General features: G+C 38.1%; 1 protein-coding gene and 1 pseudogene across 3 annotated transcripts; both read left to right on the forward strand.

The window, feature by feature from the left end:
* The first annotated feature begins 1154 nt into the window (after positions 1-1154).
* Positions 1155-3670, forward strand: LOC145092948 (CRIB domain-containing protein RIC6-like). 3 transcript variants are annotated; one of them, XM_079030955.1, is made up of 5 exons: positions 1155-1420; positions 1922-2011; positions 2084-2168; positions 2825-2890; positions 3320-3654. In XM_079030955.1, the coding sequence occupies exons 2-5, from the start codon at positions 1931-1933 to the stop codon at positions 3325-3327; spliced, it is 240 nt and encodes a 79-aa protein (XP_078887081.1). In that variant the 5' UTR covers positions 1155-1420; positions 1922-1930; the 3' UTR covers positions 3328-3654. The 3 variants fall into 3 exon arrangements, with proteins under 3 accessions (XP_078887081.1, XP_078887080.1, XP_078887078.1); XM_079030954.1 differs by having other exon boundaries at positions 1155-1508; positions 2825-3670; XM_079030952.1 differs by having other exon boundaries at positions 2825-3666.
* A 3612-nt stretch (positions 3671-7282) lies between these two features.
* Positions 7283-18956, forward strand: LOC145095553 (E3 ubiquitin-protein ligase CCNB1IP1 homolog; annotated as a pseudogene).
* Positions 18957-21501: the final 2545 nt, after the last annotated feature.

Here is a 21501-nt window from a genome sequence, read left to right on the forward strand (position 1 = left end):
TGGTGGACATCATGATAATCCTTATGAAACTATACAAGCTCTTGATGTTGTTCTAAGGGATTGTTTACAAGAGTAACAATTAAGTGTCATAATATATCTTTTCTCATTAAGCTCTCAATGGGATTCTAACGGTTTTTACATGGATTGTTTGTAGGAGGAAAAAACTTGGTAGATCATTGTTTAGTACTGAGTTTAGGACATATGTTCTTGGTGATGGTGTTGGATTTTGGAAAGGGTTTTATCAAACTCTAAAAGCAACTCAAATGGGCTTTTCACTTAACCTTGGTATGTATTTGTATTTGTATATATTTTGATTGTATATTTGTATATATTTTAATCATCAGCCTTTCTAAATTAATATAAATCTTACAAATTGAGTGCTTAACACATTAAGCTCGGAAAGTAAAAAAAGCAACCCCTAAAAATAGTATATAAAAATATTTCTAATGTTTTTATATAAAATAATGTTTGTAGGTTCTAAAAACGCAAGGTGCAACAAAAGCAAAATGTTATTCTTATGTGTTGTATGTTGACAGTGGGTACAATAAGTATTTGGAGAAGGTCTTCTCATATAATATTATATATATATATATATATATATATATATATATATATATATATATATATATATATATTAAACTTCACCTCCAACATGAATAGTGAACTGGTTGGAAAAAATGGTCATTTGATTATAAAATTTTGGTATAGGGGTATTTTATATAAAATATTTTATTCTCTGTCGTCCACATGTTGGTCATCGTGCCCGGTCTCTTAGTATTTGATGTTTATCTGTTTTCGTTCTGTTCCATTCACAATACTTCCACCACCTCCCAAATCGACTCTCCTGTCTTCTTCTACCCTTTGCTCCATCCACCGCCAACCATCGGTCTTGTAATTGAAGCTTCAGGTCTTCATACTTACAATCGATCAAATACGGGGTGTTTGACTTAACTTTTCAAACCCCAAAAGTTCTTTTTGAAAAAGTTACAAAAAGTCAGGATTTCCTGACTTTTCCAAAAAGTTCATTTTTCTTATCTAAAAACTACGCTTTTAAAACTAGTTTGCCAAACATCTTTTGTTTTTTTTTTTTTTTTTGTTTTTTGTTTTTTTTTTTCAAAAAAGGATTTTGACCGTGAAAACCTAAAAAAAAACCTAAAAAAAACCTAAGCTACCCTACGTATTCCCAGATACCCTTGCAAACTGACGATCGGTGGTATGCGGAGATCGACGAATCGATCAGTCGACTTCTTAATCACAAAATCGTTACTTTTCTTCCGGTGTCGGAGGTCTACGTTCGTCAAATGGTCTGCTGGAGACACTTGCAAAGTTCGTCAAAGGAATTCCACTGTCGCGTTTTGGGTCTTTTTTGGTTCTTGCTTCACCGATTTCCGTCTGCTGCCGCCATTGATTACTGATTTGGGTATGTGTTTGCAACTTACGCCTTCACTCTCTCCTATTTGTGCTTGATTTTGGACCAGATGACTACAAAGATGTGATTTTTAATTTAGGTTTGTCAGAATCTCTCACACCAGATTGTTTGTTTGCTTTTTTTTTTTCCATCGGTTGGTGCTATAGGTAAATGGAATCCACAATTCTTCAATACCTTTTAAACTAACAAAGCTCAGTTTTTCTTTCTATTTGGAGTCGACTCCAATTGACAGGGAACGAAGTAGCTTTTGTTTGTTTGTTTGTTTGTTTGTTTTTTTTTTTTTTTTTTTTTTTTTTTTTTTTTTTTTTGTTTTTTCATATTCTTCCTTCAGTTTCGACAACGGATTTTAATGTTTCCATTGTCGGTTGTTCTGTTTTGGTAATCCTCCTCTGTGTTTCTATTTATGTTATCGAAATTATAGTTCTTTATTGACATCAACATTATGAATTTTGTTGAGTGTTTGATGTTGGATTTTGTGATATAATTATGAAGGAGCGTGAAATGGAGATTGGGTACCCAACAGATGTTAAACATGCTGCTCATATTGGCTGGGATGGATCATCAAGCAGTGCTCCTTCTTGGGTAATTTGGTAATTTTACTGTTTTCTATCTCCCCTTTTCTTGAAAGTTAATTTCTTTTTTGAAAAATTTCAGATGAATGAGTTCAAGACAACCCCTAATTTTGCAGCAACTGCCATTGGAAATTCTGCTTCTGGTCTGTCTGCCTGGTCTTCTCAAGGTATTTTAATGGTTTTTATTGGAAATTGATTATTGTATATCATTATATTTAGTTATTTATTAGAAATCACTAATCATTAAATCGAAAATTTTCAATAAAAACCATTTTTTGAAGGAAAGTACAAATTGTTTTTAATTGTTTGCAATTCGAATATAATGATAATCCATTTGCAAGGAAATTGATTATTGTATATCATTATATTTAGTTATTTATGGGTTTTTTTGACATTTGTTGATTGAATTTAATAATAAAGACCCTTTTTGGTAGCAACAATCTAAATAAGCATGTAAAGTAGTAACAGTTTCTGAACAACACTTTAATTCACCATTAAAATAAGTCAATTCTAACAAAAAAAACTGTATACAAGGGCAATTTGGTCATAAAAACATGTATGTGTGATTAGCCCAAAGCAGGAGCAGATTCGTCTTAAAATGATCAGGTGATATTTTTTTGACCAACAGATGCTGGTTACTAACCGGTTAGATTTGACAAAATGGTAAACTTGGTTGTTTTTTTTTTTTAATACAAATATATAGTTAGATCGTGTTTTTTAAACAAACAATGATTTGTTGGTCTTTTTTGAATGTTTTTAAAACTTTCTTTGCTCTATAACTCATTTTCCCTATCTTATTCCAACATGTTTGATTTTCTAATAGGTTCGAAAATCTGGAAGGAATCAACTCCAAAAACCTCGAAAAAACCACCATTGTTCTTGGTTCCAGGTTTTGTGACTCCTAACAACTTTTTTCGTCAATCTTATTAAAAAAATCTCACTTAATTGGTCTGAGAAACATGACAGTAGCATTTAGCCACGGTAGAATAGAAATTTACTTTGCATTTTTGTTGTTGGCAACTGCTGCTATGTTACTATCCCCTGTTTCGCTCTGCAGGGTTAAGGTGGTTCTTTCATCCTTTTTTATTGTTTTCTGGTTATATGTTTTGTGTGTAATCTATATCTAATCACACAAATCATGAGAAAATTATGGCATAATGACCTATGAAAAGTTGTTTGATTGTTTGAAGTAATGATTGAAATACCAATTTACCTTTTGTTTGGATATATATTTGGTTACCACTTCTTTTTTAGTTGGTATTTATTCTCTCTTTCTATACGAATGTGTATTTATGAATGAATGTTGTGTAATATGCAGATTTGTGAACTGTGAAGGCACTACTGATTATCTTTTTGGTTGATAGAAATGACAGTGATAGAGTTGTTGATGCAATAGATGAGTTGCATAGGATGTTGGATGTTATCTGTTCGGTAGAATCAATTTGAATGTATTGAAGTGCATTCCACAATCATAATGTATTGAACTGCATTCCATAATCATGCTTGGTTGAACTATAGGAATGCCTTAAACTTTTATATAAGTTTTTATATTTTATGTAAATACAAATGTTTTCTGTCGATAACAAGCAGCAAGTGGCTAAAAAGATAGGAGCTGTCTAAATCTATCCCCATATGTTTTCCCGTGTATACTGTTTAACAGGTTTCACCCCATATGTTCTATTCCGGTTAAAATTGAATATCATTTTCGCAAGTTAATTACTTTTAAGACCATTTACTGCTGGAAATCTATCAAAATTCTTACATACACTGTATTATTTGTTGCTATAAATAGTCAAAACAACTAAAAGTCTAGGCTTAAGATGAATGAAACAAATACCGGTTAAAAGGATCTTCGCACACGTTTTGTTCCGATTCCAGTTTAAATGCGTGATCTTTTAACAATGGACACTCCTATTTAACAAGTTTGGCCACATATGTTGTATTCCGGTTAAAATTGAATCTCATTTCCGCAACTTTATTACTTTTAACACCATTTACTGTTGGAGATCTATCAAATTTGTTACGTAGACTGTATTATTTGTTGCTATAAATAGTTAAAACAACTGGAGCCATACTACAATAGCAACATACTTTACTACTCTTAACCGAACCCGCAGAGCGCGGTTTCCCAACTAGTTTTTATTGTAAAGGTATATAAAAATTGTTCTAATCATTTTTAGTTATTTAATTGTTTTTGTAAATAACTAATATTGTTATCCTATAATTTGGTAAATGGCAAAGCTATTTCCACTTCGGATATAAAATGGGCTATCCTCCCAGGCATTACAAGAAAGCGTATTATTGATGTAGCTTGTGATGAATGATTCCATGTACTTCAAATGTCTAAAATACCCGTCTAATAATAATAATAATAATAATAATAATAATAAAATATTGGAAGAATAACATAAAATATCTTAGCTCTCAACTTTTAGAAGAAGGATAACATTAAATAATATTTAAAATCATATGTTCCTTACTAATACCTTATTGTGTTATATGTACTTTATTACTACTCATAATATATACTTCAATCTGATTATTGATTATGTTTTGTCTGCTTTAGCAATTTGCAGCTTGTGAAGAAGCTGGAGTTTTAGTTATCATGTGGTTGCAACTCATATATCCGTTAAATCACCCAACAACGACTAATATAGTTTTCTTAATATAATAAATGAAAAATGGATAGATTAAAAAAAAATTGAAAATATAACTAGTGGCGGTTGTGATTCCTATCATAAAGGTCTATTCACATGGTTTTGATGAGTTTATAAAACTCTTTGATCGATTAGATCTTTAAAACAGACGAATAAAGAAAGCAATAACAGTTAAACAAAAACACAAGTATCGATCTGAAAGAGTTGAATGATTCAATTAACTCAATCCTCAGCAGAGCTCGATAAAGTACTTCCGCTGTTGAGGATTCTAGGGTTACAGATGATAAGAACGTGTACGCTATAAAATCTCTATCAAAACATTACGTTCCAGAATGCATGCAAACATCTTTATATAATAAACCCTATATGAAACTCACGGATGGACAGGCCCATACCGGAGACAAAACTTGGACTAGCTAACGAGCCCAAAGACGCAACACTAAACTGGACCTAACAATCTCCCCCTTTGCGTCAATTTGGAGTGTGACTATCATTTCTTCTTGCTCGGACCAGCTGCCGGAACCTTCTTGGTTGTATCAAACAGACGAGAGATAAGTGCGAGAATTGTCAAGCGAATGTACCATTGAATCATATCATCAAAGTACTTCTTGTCATCCGCTGAATTCTGCTTGCACCGACGAATGATCCCTAAGACGTGTTCCAGACATGCAATGGTGTAGAGATGTTTGTCAGCCAAAGCGAATAGGCATTTTTGGCCTTCGTTTTTGGTAAACATAACTGAATTTCTCTTCAGGTTTATCTTCCCCATCTGCATCATGTTAAGATCACTGGCAGAGCCAACAAGAGATATTGTAGGCTTTTTCTTGAATACACTCGCTATCTCCTGATCCATCTTGGCGACTTCCATGATGTAACAAACAAGCATCCTCTTGAAGTGGTCGATGATCGGACCATATTCTGCTTCATTAGTAAGAAGGATGTTGTGCAAAATAATCCAGTTGTGTGGATTCAAGTTGGGAAGATCAGCAAGCGAGATGGCATGTTCAGTCTTGGCAGATCCTCTCAGCACCTTAAACCGAACGTTGGTGAAGTTTCCTTCCCTATACGGCTTTAGAACCCGAACATTGACAATCTTCTGAGCGCTCCATGTTTGATACTGTGGTTGAGCGGCCCTCAGATAGAATTCGACTAAGTCCCTGTCAACCTTTGGATGAGGATGAGGGAACTCAACAATGTTGTCAAAGGCATGAAAGACAAATGCCATTCGGGTCAGTGGCATGTCGAACTGAGAATCGACAGAATTATCACGATTAAGTGAGATCACCGGTTCTAGCCACAAGATGCTTGGAGTTTCTATGGCTTCTTTCAGCAACTTCTCAAGAGTCCAAGGAGGAAAAAGAGTTTTCCTGCTCTCGAGAAGGTCGTGAGCTTCTTTCTGTTTTCTTTCGGCTTCTTCAGCCTCTCTAGCCACACGAGCGTTGATGTCAACATCTTTGTCTCGACCTTGTTTCTTCAAAAGATCGGCAATGGTCTCTTTGTCATCATCGCTCTCTTCAGCAATTTGCTTGCCCTTGTCTTTAACACCCGAACCTGAGGCTTGGCCTGTAGGAGGAGGTTCGGTTGTTTTGGTTGCTGTTGAAGTAGGAGGCGGTTGAAACACATTTTCGTTTTCTCCCCCTTGTTTCGGAATGGACACGAAAGCAAGTAGCCCTTCAATCTTGCTCAGGAGAGAAAGGGCAGGAGCAAGTTTTTCTGCAAGATCTCGCCTCACAGAATAGTTGTGTATCGGGTCATGTGCTTCTAGGATGTTTGAGATGGCTGCGTGGACATCCGAAACACATGAAGACACAATCTCTCTTTCAGATCGAAGAGACTCAATCTCCTTTTGAGAATTGGAGAGTTGAAGACTCTTGACCTTTAGAGCAGTGGTCTTTCTGGCAAGAGCATCCATAAGAGAATTTTCAGCAACAAGATCCTCTTGGAGCTTGGTCAGTCGCTCCTCAAGCGTCGCCTTAAATGCTGAATTGTCGTCTGAGAGAGTTTGACAAAGAGTGGCAAATTACTTCAGTTCAGAGGCAACTGAGGTAGCCAGCTGGTGGACAATTGGTTCCAGCTTTGTTTTAGTGCTATCAGCAGTCTCCTATAAAGACTTCAACAAAGAGGAAGCGTCAGTAAATAGTTTTTTGACTTTTTCGGTCGCAGCCTCACAGGCTTTGGTGGATGCAGCAATGGAGGCAGTAGTTGAGCTAACGGAGGCGTCATGAGCCTTAGTAAAAGCGTCAACTATCCTCTGAATAGCAGCTTTAGAGATGGAGGACTGTGATGAAGAAGAGGAGGCGATGAGCGAATCTATCTTTTCGTGAAGCTCCTTGAGATGCTTCTTGGTAACGGGAGCATCATCATCGTCGCCACTCTATACCTGAAACGGACTGTAATAGACCGAATCAAATGTCATATCCTCCCCGCCGAGGAATGGTTCTTCGTCCTCTGCTGCCTGAGTAGGAGATGAGGGTGGTGGTGAGGGTGTAGGCTCGGTAGTTGTAGTAGGTTCGGGTTGGGAAGTAGGTTTGGTAGTTGGAGTGGGTTCAGGTGCTGTAGTAGGAGCCCCCGTATCAGATACATTGGTTCTTACTTCAGCGGTTGTGGTGGTTGCTTCTGTAAAGATGGGTGGGGGTACTGGGATGGAGGTAGGTGGTATTTGAGTGGTGGAGGTTATGAGGGGAATGGAAAAAGGAATGGTAACGGGTGGAGAAGAGATAGGTGAAGTGGAAAAGTGAACTTCTGGGGTAGGCGATCGTGGAGGAGTGTTGCCACGAGGAGACTCATCAGAGTCTGAATTATCTTCCTCAGATTCGCTTGAGGAGGAAGCGATTATCAGCTTTCGCCTTGGTTGGGTTTTTCTCTTCTTCAGCGGAGGAGACTGAACAGTATGTGTAGTTTTACGCTTCTTAGGAGAAGGGCCTTTCGCTCCCTTGCCAACCTGCTTGTCTTTGCCTTTGTCATTCTTCTTTCCCCTTGGACCAGGCTTGTCGGCTTCATGGATGGACTTGAGCATCTCAGGAGTAAGCTCTCTAGGACCAGAGCGACGAAACTCCTTGTAGGTTTTAATGATCCGGCTGTCAGCAGGAACATCTCCATACATCGACTCAGGGATAGAGCCAATGAATTGAAACTTGGATGCGTCAGGGACAATGATCTTCGTGGTATGGAAAGTACCAATCGAAGACATTGGAGAACCAGCAACAATGGGGACGTGGTACTTGTCCATCACCCATTTTGTGACGAGAGTCCAGAAACGAGCATAGGAGATCTCGGAATGCCGAGAAGTAGAAGCCAGACTCTGAATAAGCTGCTGCCATAGGACCGACCCATAGTCCAGGTTGATACCATTGTAGACCCCATAGAGAAGCGTGATGAACAGAAGACTTGCACCGTCTGACCCAGCACTGCATTCAGATAGACCCTTGAACAGTACAGTAAACAACCCATTCCACTGAGGAGGCAGGCACGATTTCTTGAACTTCGTGACCGTTGTCAGCACCTCAGTATACCCCATGTTGTAGAACATAGAGAACATGTGACCCACCGGAATCAATTCAAGGTTAACCCTAGATGAATCAGGTTCAAACCCAAAAATTGAGCAAAATCGTTGCTTGGAGATTGACGCCTTGTGATCAAGCACGTCGAAGAAGATCCTGTCGACTGACTTGTCGTAATGAGCAGTGGCAAAAATCTGAGATAAGAACTCCATAGGAACTGCTTCAGCTTTGGTGAGTGCAGGAGCAAGTGGCGAGTACTTGAGGCATTCGATTATCGGGAACATGAAGGCATCATAGACCTGAGGAGTAAGATCGATGATCAAACTCTGTTGGGGACGAATCGGCAGGATGTGGGAAGTGGCATGAACTGATGATGAATCCGCCATTGTTGTGAAGAAGTTGGGAGAGATGATGAACAGTAGAATACATGAAGAATTTCTTGCTCTCTGATTTTTTGGGTGCAGTAAAGACATAAAAAAGGGTTGAAGTTACCTTTTATACTGTGGGTAGAGGAGAGAGAAGAATCTGTCCCAAATCTTCGAGGGAAATACGAAGGGTTTTTCGGAAGTGATTGATGCGTGACAGTTGGTAGCACTGATGATTACGCATGAGAGAGAGTGCCAGTCCCGATTCACACGCCTTCCCATCAGGCGCTGTTTTTAAACGAAACGGTTCCACTTCGCACGCCTGGCCTTCAAGCGCCGTTTGAAAATCAAATCGATTGGACTCCCGCATGAGTCAGCATCTTATCCTTTTAGATTAAACGTCATCTTAAAGCAAAATTGACCACGTGGATCAATATTAACCACAACTCCCTTATAACTGCAAATCCCATTTAAAAATTATGCCTTGTAAAAGAAAAAGAAATAAAGGATCCCGGGCACGAATGATACAAAAGGTTTACAACCAAAGAAACTACATTTGAGTAAAAGAAAAAGAAATAAAGCAACACATATGAGGGATTTTGTGATGTTAGTAAAGACACGAAACAAAGGATCCCGGGCACGAATCTCTTCCTTCAAAGTCAAGAGAGACTTTAAAGTGTTTGTATGGTTTCCCGTTGAATAACGATCAGACACTTATTGAGAAGTGTTGAAAGGCTTCTTTTAATCAGGCTAATTTGGGTGGCTTTCGCTTCAATTCAGAATTCCTGATCTTGATATAAGACAAAAATCGAACGAAGTACTTGTGAGACCAATGCAGTCTGTTGAACAAGTAGGTTTGAAATAATTTGAGTGGCTAGATAAAATAGTTTATGTAAAATCTCAAAAAATTTAAAACTGGATTCCAAGGGAAGAAATGTTATAGGACTTAACAATTTCATAGGAATCACACAAAAGAAAATTAGAGATTTGACTTTCCATCCTCATTGATAAATCCGTCAATTCGTTAGTGAAAGCTTAGAGCAAAATTGATTGTTCACCGTCAATGCATAGTAGGTATTGAATTGTGGGTTTCACTTAGTACATAGTGACACGAAGCTAAGATCATAAACACAGAAATTGTGTAACCATAAACCTCAGTGGTAATTTCTGAGAGTCTCAAGGGTTACATTTATGAAGCGAATGAGATGGAGAAAAGTAGTGTAGATGGTGTAAAGAAACCAAAGTACCTCTGCTATTAAAATAAGGACCAAGCAGAAAACTCTTATCTCATGTGAGAAGAGAGTCAGGTAGCTCATGATTAGAGTAAATATGAAAGCCTAATTGGGAAGACAAGGTTTGTATGTACCAAGTCAGTAAGGATATTATTCAGAATCAGGTGAGGCTTTGGACACATACATCAGCATGCTTCTAGGGACACTTAACTAATGAAATAATTCCCCACAAATATCCACACAAAAATATAAGACACAAAACAAAAATTATCGAACTAATAATAAAAAAAATGTTTTTGGAGTTTTTGATTAAAAAAAAAAATAAAAAGATTTTAGAATTTTTGATTAAAAAAAAATTGAGACACAAAATTTTTTTGGATCCGAACCCGAGAGTTCGGTCTATTTCGGCAAAAAAAAATTTGGAACCGAACCCGATCGTTCGGTCTATTTCGGTTGCAAAAAAAATAAGTTTGAAAAAGAAAAGAACTTTGAAAATAAGTGAAATGAATTTGAGAAAATGATACAAAAGGTTTACAACCAAAGAAACTACATTTGAGTGATAAGCGAAGATCAGATGATAGGACCGAACCCGAGCGTTCGGTCTATTTCGGCACACATGTGAACCGAACCCGAACCTTCGGTTCATTTCGCTTCCGACTTTTAATTTTGAGAAGTAGTTTTTGGTACTGAATCTGATTCCATCATACCTAGCCCTTGTAGAATTTTATTGAAAGATGCTTCATGAAGAGCTTTGGTGAAGATGTCAGCCAGTTGATCAGTGGTTCGAACAAAGTGAATTTCGACGTTCCCATCTTCCACATGATCTTTAATGAAGTGATACCTCAGTGCTATCTGCTTTGTCTTGGAATGTTGCACTGGGTTATGACAGATCCTAATTGCACTTTCTGAATCGCAATATAGTGGAATCTTTTTCATCTTGAGTCCATAGTCCCGGAGCTGGCTTTGGATCCAAATCACTTGAGATGTATAGGAAGCTGCTGGGATGTACTCTGCTTCGGCTGTAGACAGAGAAACACATGTCTGTTTCTTTGATTGCCAGCTAACCAATTTCCCATCTAGGAATTGGCAGCCTCCAGTGGTGCTTTTCCTGTCTAAACGACAACCTCCAAGGTCTGCATCTGAGTAGGGTTGAACGAAGAAACCTGAGTTTGATGAATACCATAAACTAAGAGAGGTAGTTCGTTTCAGATACTGGAGTATGTTTTTCACTGCAAGCATATGTGGTTCACGAGGATTCGCCTGAAACCTAGCACAGTAACACACATAAAACATTATATCAGGCCTGCTAGCAGTAAGGTACATTAAAGACCCAATCATTTGTCGGTATAGCGTAATATCGACTGCAGGTTTTTCCAAGGATGGTGTGAGCTTGGTGCCGAATGCCATTGGAACTTTAACATTTAAGTCTCCCATCATGCCAAATTTAGCAAGAAGAGTCTTGGTGTATGCTTCCTGGTTGATAAAGATGCCTTCGGGTACCTGTCTAATATTTAAACCAAGGAAAAAGTTAATCGGACCCATTGAGCTCATTTCAAATTTAGTCTCCATCAGCTTTTTGAATTCAGCGGTTAAGCTAGGATTCGTTGAGCAAAAGATGATATCATCGACATAGATTTGAACAATCATAAGGTGGTTACCTTCCTTCTTACGAAAGAAGGTTGGGTCAACCGAACCTTGTTTGAATTTTGACATCTTTAAAAACTTGGTTAGCGTTTCATACCATGCCCTAGGTGCTTGTTTCAGACCGTAAACTGCCTTGTCCAGAATATAACAGCGATTTGGGTACTTTTCATTGACAAAACCAGGAGGTTGCTCCACGTAGACCGTTTCTTCAAGTTCTCCATTCAGAAAGGCGCATTTCACGTCCATTTGGTACACCTCGAAGTTCTTGCGTGCAGCATAGGCCAGAAATATTCGAACAGATTCCAGCCTCGCTACCGGAGCAAAAGTTTCCTCATAATCGATTCCTTCTTCCTGACAATATCCTTTCACCACGAGACGAGCTTTGTTTCGAATCACATTGCCTTCCTTGTCCATTTTATTTCTGAACACCCATTTGAGACCAACAACTGAGGCATCTTTAGGAGTTGGAATGAGGCGCCATACTTTGTTTCTTTCGAACTCGTTGAGTTCATCTTGCATAGCTTGAACCCAGTCAGAATGATCTAGAGCCGTATTTACTGTCTTCGGTTCAACTTTTGATACGAAAGAATTATACATGCAGAACTCTACTTTGGAGAATAGAGATGTTTGCTTTGCCTTCAGTTGAGATTGGGTGAGGACCTTTTCAGAGACATTACCCACTATCTGAGATACAGGATGATCTCTGGTCCATTTAACAAGAGGAGGGTAATTTGGATCATAGGATGGATCCAATTCAGCGTTGACCATTTCTTCCAATTCAGATTGACTTTCATCGTTGTAGAACATATCGGAGTTCTCCCCCTCGACTGATGAGCTTTTAGGTGTAGCAGGACTTTCTGGTGTTGTCGAGCTTTCGGGTGCTAAAGGGCTTTCGGGTGCAGTTGAGCTTTCGGGTGGAACTGGAATAGAATTCTCCCCCTCAATTTGTGAGCTCGGTTGTTTTGAAGAAGGTGGATTATCCCCCTCAACTGAAGCACCTTGCTCAGGAGGTTCGTTTGGAACTTGTTCTCCTTCACCCATTCGTTTGGCAGCATCTTCGACAATTTGATTTAGATGGTCGACTTTGTTGTCTGCTGCCTTGGCTTCCGAGAGAGTAGCTTTCTCAGGTTCATCGAATAATTCTACAAACTGATCGAACAAATTAGCAATTGAGGCCGTGACTTGACCTGTTTGAGTGAAAATCTATCCAATTGTTTCTTTAGTAGCTTTTAGCCTTTTGATGTAGTTATCATCGAAAGTCACATAATATGTTTCTTCGATCTTCCTAGAGCACTTATTTAAGACCCGGTAAGCTTTTGAAGTAAGAGAATATCCCAGAAAAATTCCTTCATCAGCTTTAACGTCAAACTTGTTACGATGTTCTTTGGAGTTGAAGATGAAGCATCGTGAGCCGAACACATGGAAGAATTTTACGTTTGGCTTCCTGTTATTGATGATCTCATAAGGAGTAAGAGAGAAACGCTTGTTGAGATAAGACCTGTTCTGTGTGAAACATGCTGCAGCAATAGCATCAGCCCAGAAATATAATGGAAGAGAAGCGAAACTTAGCATCGTTCGGGCTGCCTCACACAAGGATCGGTTTCGTCTTTCGACAATTCCGTTCTGTTGAGGCGTATAGGGAGCTGAGAAGTTGTGACTAGTTCCTTTTTCTGCCAAAAAGTCTTCAAATTCTTTGTTCTTGAACTCCAGTCCATTATCGCTCCTGATGTTGCGAACAACTTTTCTCAGTTGCACTTCAACCTACTTAATAAACATCTTTAGCTTAGGAGTTGCCTCAGATTTGTGCTTCAGAAAGAATACCCATGTAAAATGTGAGAAATCATCAACAATAACAAGAATATACTTGCTACCGACAATGCTTTCGATAGATGATGGACCACACAAGTCAATGTGAAGCAACTCAAGTGGTTCAACAACTTTTGTGTTTATAATGGATGGGTGACTTTGACGACTTTGCTTCCCCATTTCACACGCAGCACACAAATGTTCTCGATCAAACTTGAGCAATGGGAGACCCCGAACATGACCTCCTGTGACAAGCTTGTTGATGTCTTTGAAGTTGAGATGTGAGAGCCTTCGGTGCCACAACCAGCTTTCATCAGAATGAGCTTTGGATAATAGGCATATAGCTGGATTTCCTTTGATTGGTTTGAGATTGAGAGGAAAAATTTCACCTTTGCGTTCTGATTTGAGAATTACCCTTTTTGATTTCTTCTCTATGATTTCTGAACCTTCATCATCAAATGAAACTTTGAGACCGGTGCCTCCTACCAGTTGAGACACACTGATGAGATTATGCTGTAGACCTTCAACATACGCCACCTTTCTTATTGTGAAGTCTCCATTGGTTATCATCCCATAGCCCTTTATCGTTCCATAAGAATTGTTGCCGAACTTGACATTCCCACCATTCTGAAGAGATCGAAACTCCCTTAGCTCCTCCTTCCTCCCTGTCATGTGACGTGAGCAGCTACTGTCAATGTACGATTCTTCGTCGAACTGCTCGTCACTTATAACCTGCAAAAATTAAGTAGATTTAGGAACCCAAAGTTTCTTGGGTCCACGTGAGCCTTTCACAGGAACATGAATAGCAAGAGAAACATCAATAAGATATGTTCTTTTTATTAATGTTGTTTCATCTTTTCTTTTAATGGTAAACACTTTGATTTTGTTAGGATTAGCAACAGTGGGTTTGGTTTCAGGTTTTGGTGTTTGGGCTTTAGACTGCTTTTAGTCTTCCTGGACAGAGGAAATCTTCGATTTTCCTTTCAGGTTCATTGATGATTTAGAATTTTGTGCTCGAATAGAATTGGGTTTAGAAGATAATTGAGAACTAGAAGAATTAGAATGTGAATTTCTTCTGACTTGCGGTTCGAACCTGGACGTTCGGTAGCTATTGCTTTCGGGACCGAACCTGTCCTTTCGGTTGCTGTTTGAACCGAACCTGTCCTTTCGGTTGTTGTTGCTCTCTGAACCGAACCTGTCCTTTCGGTTGATGTTGCTCTCTGAACCGAACCTGTCGTTTCGGTTGTTGTTGCTCTCTGAACCGAACCTGTCCTTTCGGTTATGTTCCTCATGTGGCCCGAAAGCCTTTCTCTCTGACTTTGAATTTCTATCATGATAAGAGAAATGATTGTTTTGAGAGCGCCAAAATTGCTTTCGCTCAGAGAGATTCTTTTTGTATCTTAGGTTTCTTTGCTGCTTTTGATCTTTCACTTGTTTCCGCTGTCTGTGGATGTTGGCCTTTTGTTTCAGCTTCTTGTCAGCCGGTTCACTTTTCACAGATGATGTTTCGCTTGTGGAAGTGACTTCTTCTACAGGTATTTCTTTTGTACCACTTGTGCTTGGCACGTCAAAGTTGTCAGGCTTGTTCAGCGGCTCTGGTACATATCTTCCTTTTGTTTTCCAGGACGTTCGCTCTGACAAACCAACTGTTTTGTCGGCATTATCTATAGGAGCAGACCAAAAGAACTCATCACAGCCATCTGCGTTATCTTCGTTCACTATGGCAGTGAGTTCGGCTGTTTGATGCTCGGCTACTCCTGTGACCTTATACACCTGATTTGGTGTTGTTCTCACCTTTTGGTACACAACAACCTTTTCTTCAAGAATCGGGGACTTATTTTGGGACAAACGAGCGAACTCCACAAAATTTTCAGAAATAAGATTTTTGTGGTTTTCGGGTTCGCTCTTGACAAACTCAGAACAGTCGACTACATCCTCTACAGAAATTTCACTCATATCATCGTCCTCATTAAGTTCAGATGCGTTTTCAACATCAATTTTATTTTCTGAACTTAAATTAGCACTCAATGAGTCGAATTTTTGTATGGTTTCGGTCCTTAGTTTCAACTTATCGTTTTCATCCAAAAGATTTTTCAGCATGTCCTTATGGTCTTTGGACTTTATGAAAGATTCTATTTTGTCCAGACCATACATGTAAGTGGGATTCACATCATCAGACGATACAACACTTTCACAGTTGTATGCCTCAGCATCGATTTCATCCTCCTTAAACTCAAGGAAGGGTAAAATCATGCGATGTATTTTCTGCCCTATTTCACAATTCAGATGCAGTTGAGTAATGTTAGCATAAAGTCTTTTAGCAATCAAACATAAAACATTTCTTTGTTTTAAAAGTTTCAAATTGTCTCTTTGTAAATAAATGTTTTCATCCTTAGACTTAATCAGCTCCGATTCCTTCTGCTCAATCCACATCCTTCGCTCCTCACTCTTGGATGACACCCTGCTTATTTGGTCAGTTAGGTTAGAATTGGTGACCCGTGTTTGAGTTAAACAACTATCCAGATTTGAGATTCTTGAATTTAGGTTATTTAATTCCTTTTCATATGATTTCTGTGGAACTTTGAACAAGATAAAAAGAGATTGTACCTTCTTGATCAATTCATCAAGCTCATTGATCTGCACACTGAGAGGTTTTGCTGTGAAGCATAAGTCCTCTCGCTCCTTGGTGTCCTTATTTCCACCATCTGTATTGTATCCCCTCATGTGAGATACGTCAGTCACCATCAAACACTTTCCGCCGTTTTCACCACCTCTTGCCACATACGCCTTTCCATGCGAAGGCTTTCTCACCTCATCATCTTCTGAGTCAGTTGACCACACCTGCACGCCTCCGAACTCGTCATCCTCTGCCGAACCCTGTACAATAAGAGCATTCATAGAAGGGTTAGTAGCAGCTTTCTTCCTCTTGATCTCTTCCAGCTTTTTCATCAAGACAGCCTCTTCATCTTTCTCCTCATCCTTCTCTGCCTTTTTCTTCAGAACACAATCTTTGGCATAATGGTTCTTTCCTCCATAGTAGTAGCAGTTCACACCAGAATCTTCATCAACCTTCGCCTCTTTCTTTGGTTCCTCAGTCTTCGGCTCCTCCCTTACCTTTTTTGAACTGTAGTTTCCCTGCCAATTTCGGTTCTTATTGGTAGGAAACCTCTTCTTGATGAACCTTTTTGGATTGGACACCATCATAGCATAATCTTCTGAAGTAAGATCGTAGTCCTCCAGGTTCAGATCTTCATCTTCTACTACATTCTTGCTTTTGGACAGGAGTGCCAAGGACCCCAAACTTGAGACCACATTCTTATCTTGCATGACAATCTTTTCTTGGGATTTTAGAATCCCCACCAGTTTAGCCAATGAATATGACTTGAACTGCTCATGAGCTTTAACTATAGAAACGACAGCTCTCCATTCAGATCTTAGGCCATTCAAGAAGGTGACCTTCTGTTCAATCAGCTTTCTTTCGATATCATGTTTGATCATCTTGCTAAGAAGATGATTGAAGCGATCAAACGTCTGTGTGACGGTCTCATCAGAATTTTGCTTGAATTCTCCAAACTCAGACAAAAGCAACGTCTGAATAGAGTGCTTTAAATCTTCATCTGTGGAATATAGCTCTCACAACCTATCCCAGATTTCTTTAGCGGTACTGTAGGAACTCACCAACCTAAACGTGCCAGATTGAAGAGCGAATCAGATCAGTCTCAATGCTTTGATGTTGCACTGAAACTTCTCCTTTTCGTCTTGAGCAACGTCTTTTACATCTTTTAACAAATCATTATATTCTTTCTGAGTTTTAATGATCTTGGATGTTCCTGAGTGAGCAAATGGTCCAGACACAATGGCTTCCCAAATAAGATACCCATTATCTTTAGATCCGATGACATAGTCTTCAAAATGATGAGCCCAAACTTCGTAATCCTGGGTGTATAGAATAGGAATCTTCGTCGTTGATCCAATATTGTTTGAGATGTTGATAGGATTAGATTGAGAATCGTCCATGCTTGATCGTTTAACTTGTTTGAAAGATCAGACTTGTAATATGTAATATTAGGGCAAACGAATAAATAAAGAGATACGTCAATTCTGGAGTGACGGCTCAATAAATATTAGTTAATGCGGAATTACCCTAATCGCTTCTTTCACAGAAGAGATGTGTATGAATTACACAACCTCCTGCTCTGATACCAATTGATGAGTTTATAAAACTCTTTGATCGATTAGATCTTTAAAACAGACGAATAAAGAAAGCAATAACAGTTAAACAAAAACACAAGTATGGATCTGAAAGAGTTGAATGATTCAATTAACTCAATCCTCAGCAGAGCTCGATAAAGAACTTCCGCTGTCGAGGATTCTAGGGTTACAGAAGATAAGAACGTGTACGCTATAAAATCTCTATCAAAACATTACGTTCCAGAATGCATGCAAGCATCTTTATGTAATAAACCCTATACGAAACTCACGGATGGACAGGCCCATACCGGAGACAAAACTTGGACTAGCTAACGAGCCCAAAGACGCAACACTAAACTGGACCTAACATGTTTCTTTTTTTATTGTTTTTATTTTCAGGTTATGGATGCTTGTGCTAAAGGAAACTTGGGTCGTTTTATAAATCACAACTATCAACCAAATTGTCGCACTGAAAAGGTTAACTTTATGAAATTCCTACTCTAATAAACTAGTTTTAGGTTAAATTTTGTAGATCATTCAGGTAAATTTTGAATTTGAAAGTCTAAGGTTTGAGCTAAAAAGTCTCAGCATATCCATTCTTCTGCAATGACATTTGAAAAGTAATTTCACATGGATGCACCTTGTGGTTTTGTAATCTGACCATGGAAATTTGTGTAATGTTTTCTAGTTTAGTGTAGACACTAAACCACTGGCTCATGAAGGTCAAAAGGTGTCCACTAATAGCACAAGAAATTCAAAACTTAACCAAAGATAAACAAGAACTCCAAGGAAAATTTTCTAAGAAATCTAGTTCAACAACCACTTGTCCACTTGTCCCCTGAATTTGCAAATAGTAAAAATAAATTTTCATCATTGTTTTTACTTTTTACTCACAGGAAAAAAGTAAAAACTAGATTAGATGTATGACCAATTGAGAAGTGAGTATGAGTCGGTTAAACGGTCCTCCATTCAACCTCCAAACAACTTCTTTCTCAAGGGGTGGTGATTCTGATTTGTTTGCTAGTCCTGCTAACATGATGGATAATAGAGATCCCAAGAGGAGAGGTAATCTCATTTTGTTTATCAAAAGTTATCTAAATATGATAGATGCATATATAGATATCCTCACTTTTTCATAATATTATCGTGAAATAAAAAAAAGTACATTGCTATTATATATAAAGGTTCATTTACATGGAATTGCCCAAAAAATGTTAGTTCACTTATTTTCTACAGATTGGTCGGTTTACACCATTGACACTCCAGGACCTTAGGGAGATATATGACCAGGAACCACAAGACAAAGCAATTCTAACTTCGGTAGTCCCTTCGACATCCCTAATAGCCCACTTGTAAAACATTCTGTAATTCCAGTAGAAAACAGAAGAACTATTACCCGCCAGATGTTTGGTGGCGGCGACGGTGGCGGTGGCGGTGGTGGTGGTGGTGATGGTGGTGGTGGTAGTAGAGCGGGAAATTCTTCTAACATTGAGAAATATGATATTCTCACCAATGAAAAGGATTCAACTCTCTTGTACCCGACCTCAATTGTTTACATAATGTCACACCCCCAAACCGGAGCGGCGGAAACGTACGGGGGTGGATGACTTCATGTTATTTATCACAACACATGCATCATAGTAATCAAATTACAACAACCATTGAATTAATAAAGTATAAGTTTGACATATGTATTCAGTCATTGTATATATGACATCAAAAGTTATATAACAAAAGATAGAAGACATGACTCTATACTGCTCCGTCTTCTCAAAATCCCGGGGATTTACCTGTCTACTGGTTCCCTGAGAATACTAGTGTTTTGAAAAGAGAGTATCAACATTTAAGTTGGTGAGGGCATAAGTATTTATGTTTAGAAGTTTGTTTTGAATTAGTGTCTAAGTCCATAACTAAAATTGGTATGTACTTGACCCGACTCGGCATGGTCCATTTAGGTTGCATGGCATCGGAACATTTGGATAGACCGTTTATGAGAAGAAGACATTTGTGACATATTAATATATTATAAGCTCTAATATATTAATATGAGATCATGTTATTTAATTAGTATTTATCAAAAATTAATTTAGACTTAATTTAGTGATCAAAAGAGACTAATTAAATATATGAGAATTGATTGCGTAAATCATTCATTCTTATATATATGGGCTTATGATCCATGATTCCTTATGTTGGGTTTAACCCATGTGGTGACCCATGGATACTCCGTGGAGGTTAAAATCCATGGAGCATAAGGAATGGGTAAAGTCATGGGTTACTTGGTGTAACCCTAATGTACACACTATATAAAGACCCCATTTGTTGGAGAAATCGACACTGGTGCATAAAATGGAGGGCAAGCCAATTTCCATGTCTCATGTCTTCTTCTCATGGTTATTCCAAGTGTTAATGATGTTGTGTGAACCATTATAGGTGTCACACTTGGGGCACTAGGCTCTCGAGCTTCATGGAGTCAAGCTACATCAACAAGGTATGTATTCTATCTATGTTATTACCCAAGTATCATCAAGATTGTATGCTAGTTAGGGTAATACCTTGGAATATTCATATTTGCATGTATAATAGAGAAAACATAGATCCAAGGTATTTAGGGTTGCATGTACACTTAGGAGTGTTAGAATGCTCATAACCTAACAGTGGTATCAGAGCCTAGGCTTGTTTTCTTATATAAAAATCAAAGTTATCTTGCTGTCTGGACAATGGACTCACCGAGTTCAGTCATGGACTCGATGAGTCCAAGGTAAAATGCAACCAACTCATCGAGTTGGTTCATGCACTCGGCGAGTTCGACCCCTTGACAACATATTTTCGAGTTTTGGTGCTGGAATTGGTCTAGAATCATTATCTTAAACTTTTTTGGACTTATAAAAACTATTTTTTGATATGTTAATGATTATGTAAACCAATTTCAGAGTTGTTATCAAAATTTCAAGTTTTATATGGTTAATTTTATGATTCTTGAAATTGTTGACATACATGTTCTTGAACTTATGAGCTTAGATGATCATAGGAATTATTTGTAACCTTCTTGGTAGTTTAATTCTTGATCATTATGTGTTTTAATGGAGTCCATAACTTGTTCTCAAGTTATGGATAACCAAAAGTCACAAGTCATTAAATCCATTAAAAGAACACAATGGTTACATAAGACGAATAGTCACTCATTTTAATAAGCCTTTAACTCATAAGTTATGAGAAATGAAAAGTTTTGGAAGTTTACAAAACTTGCCCTCAAGTTTTGGAACAAGTAAAGTCACAATTAAAACTTTAGTTCCAATCCCTAGAATTTTAAAAAGTTAAAATTCAACACTTATACTTTATAATATTATAAGTTTAATAACATTTATATATGTATAAGAACAAAAATTCGTCTTACCATTAGTATGCCTCATTCATGTAGCCGGTCTATAAGGGGGGTATAAGGTTAGTGCCTATAAAATGGCAGTTTAATAAGTGTCGACTCTTACTCACCGCTTCCTTGACCGGTGGAGGGTCGTTAGCCGAACGGGTAGGATAAGGACTATAATTCTCCCTTCATTAAAAGTATTAATGATAAATACTAAGTAACTAAATGTTTATAAATTCCCAATCTTAGTTACCTAGGAAAATGTGAATAAGGTGCTAATCCATGAAATTACACTTTGCATTTTTTTTAAGCCGTTAGTGGAGCGTGTGTGGTTAACCGGCCCACTAACCTGGATTTAACAAGGTAGGCAAAGGGTAACTTAATATTTATCATAGTATCGGTGGAGCGTGTGTGGTTAACCGGAACATCGATTTAGGGGTAAATATTAAGGGTACCAAGTATATTTGCATGGTTACTTCACACCTTGTTTTGTGATCCTCAGCATCATAGTCACAAAACCTGAAGGGCACACTCGAGATTGAAACATGCCACTGAAAAGTTCAATGAATTTCAAAATAATCTAGGACTTTCAAAACCAATTAAAACCTAATAATACATTTCGTTTATCTTGGTGGAAATTGGTGAATCGTCATTCACCTACCTTCAAGTATTTTATAGCTTGGATTACGGTATCCCTCTTCCAAGTTATAAAATAGTTTGTTGGGCCCTAGCCTTAAT

The sequence above is a fragment of the Lactuca serriola genome, chromosome 3 (genome assembly GCF_051521515.1).
Source record: "Lactuca serriola cultivar US96UC23 chromosome 3, Lser_US96UC23_V15, whole genome shotgun sequence".
Taxonomy (NCBI): Eukaryota; Viridiplantae; Streptophyta; class Magnoliopsida; order Asterales; family Asteraceae; genus Lactuca; species Lactuca serriola.

Bases quoted from the DNA above. Each gene is read 5' to 3' on its own strand.
- LOC145092948 (XM_079030954.1), top strand. From the start codon at position 1,931: ATGGAGATTGGGTACCCAACAGATGTTAAACATGCTGCTCATATTGGC. The intron at 2,012-2,083 runs GTAATTTGGTAA...GAAAAATTTCAG, and splicing joins CAAGCAGTGCTCCTTCTTGG to ATGAATGAGTTCAAGACAAC. The intron at 2,169-2,824 runs GTATTTTAATGG...ATTTTCTAATAG, and splicing joins GTCTGCCTGGTCTTCTCAAG to GTTCGAAAATCTGGAAGGAA.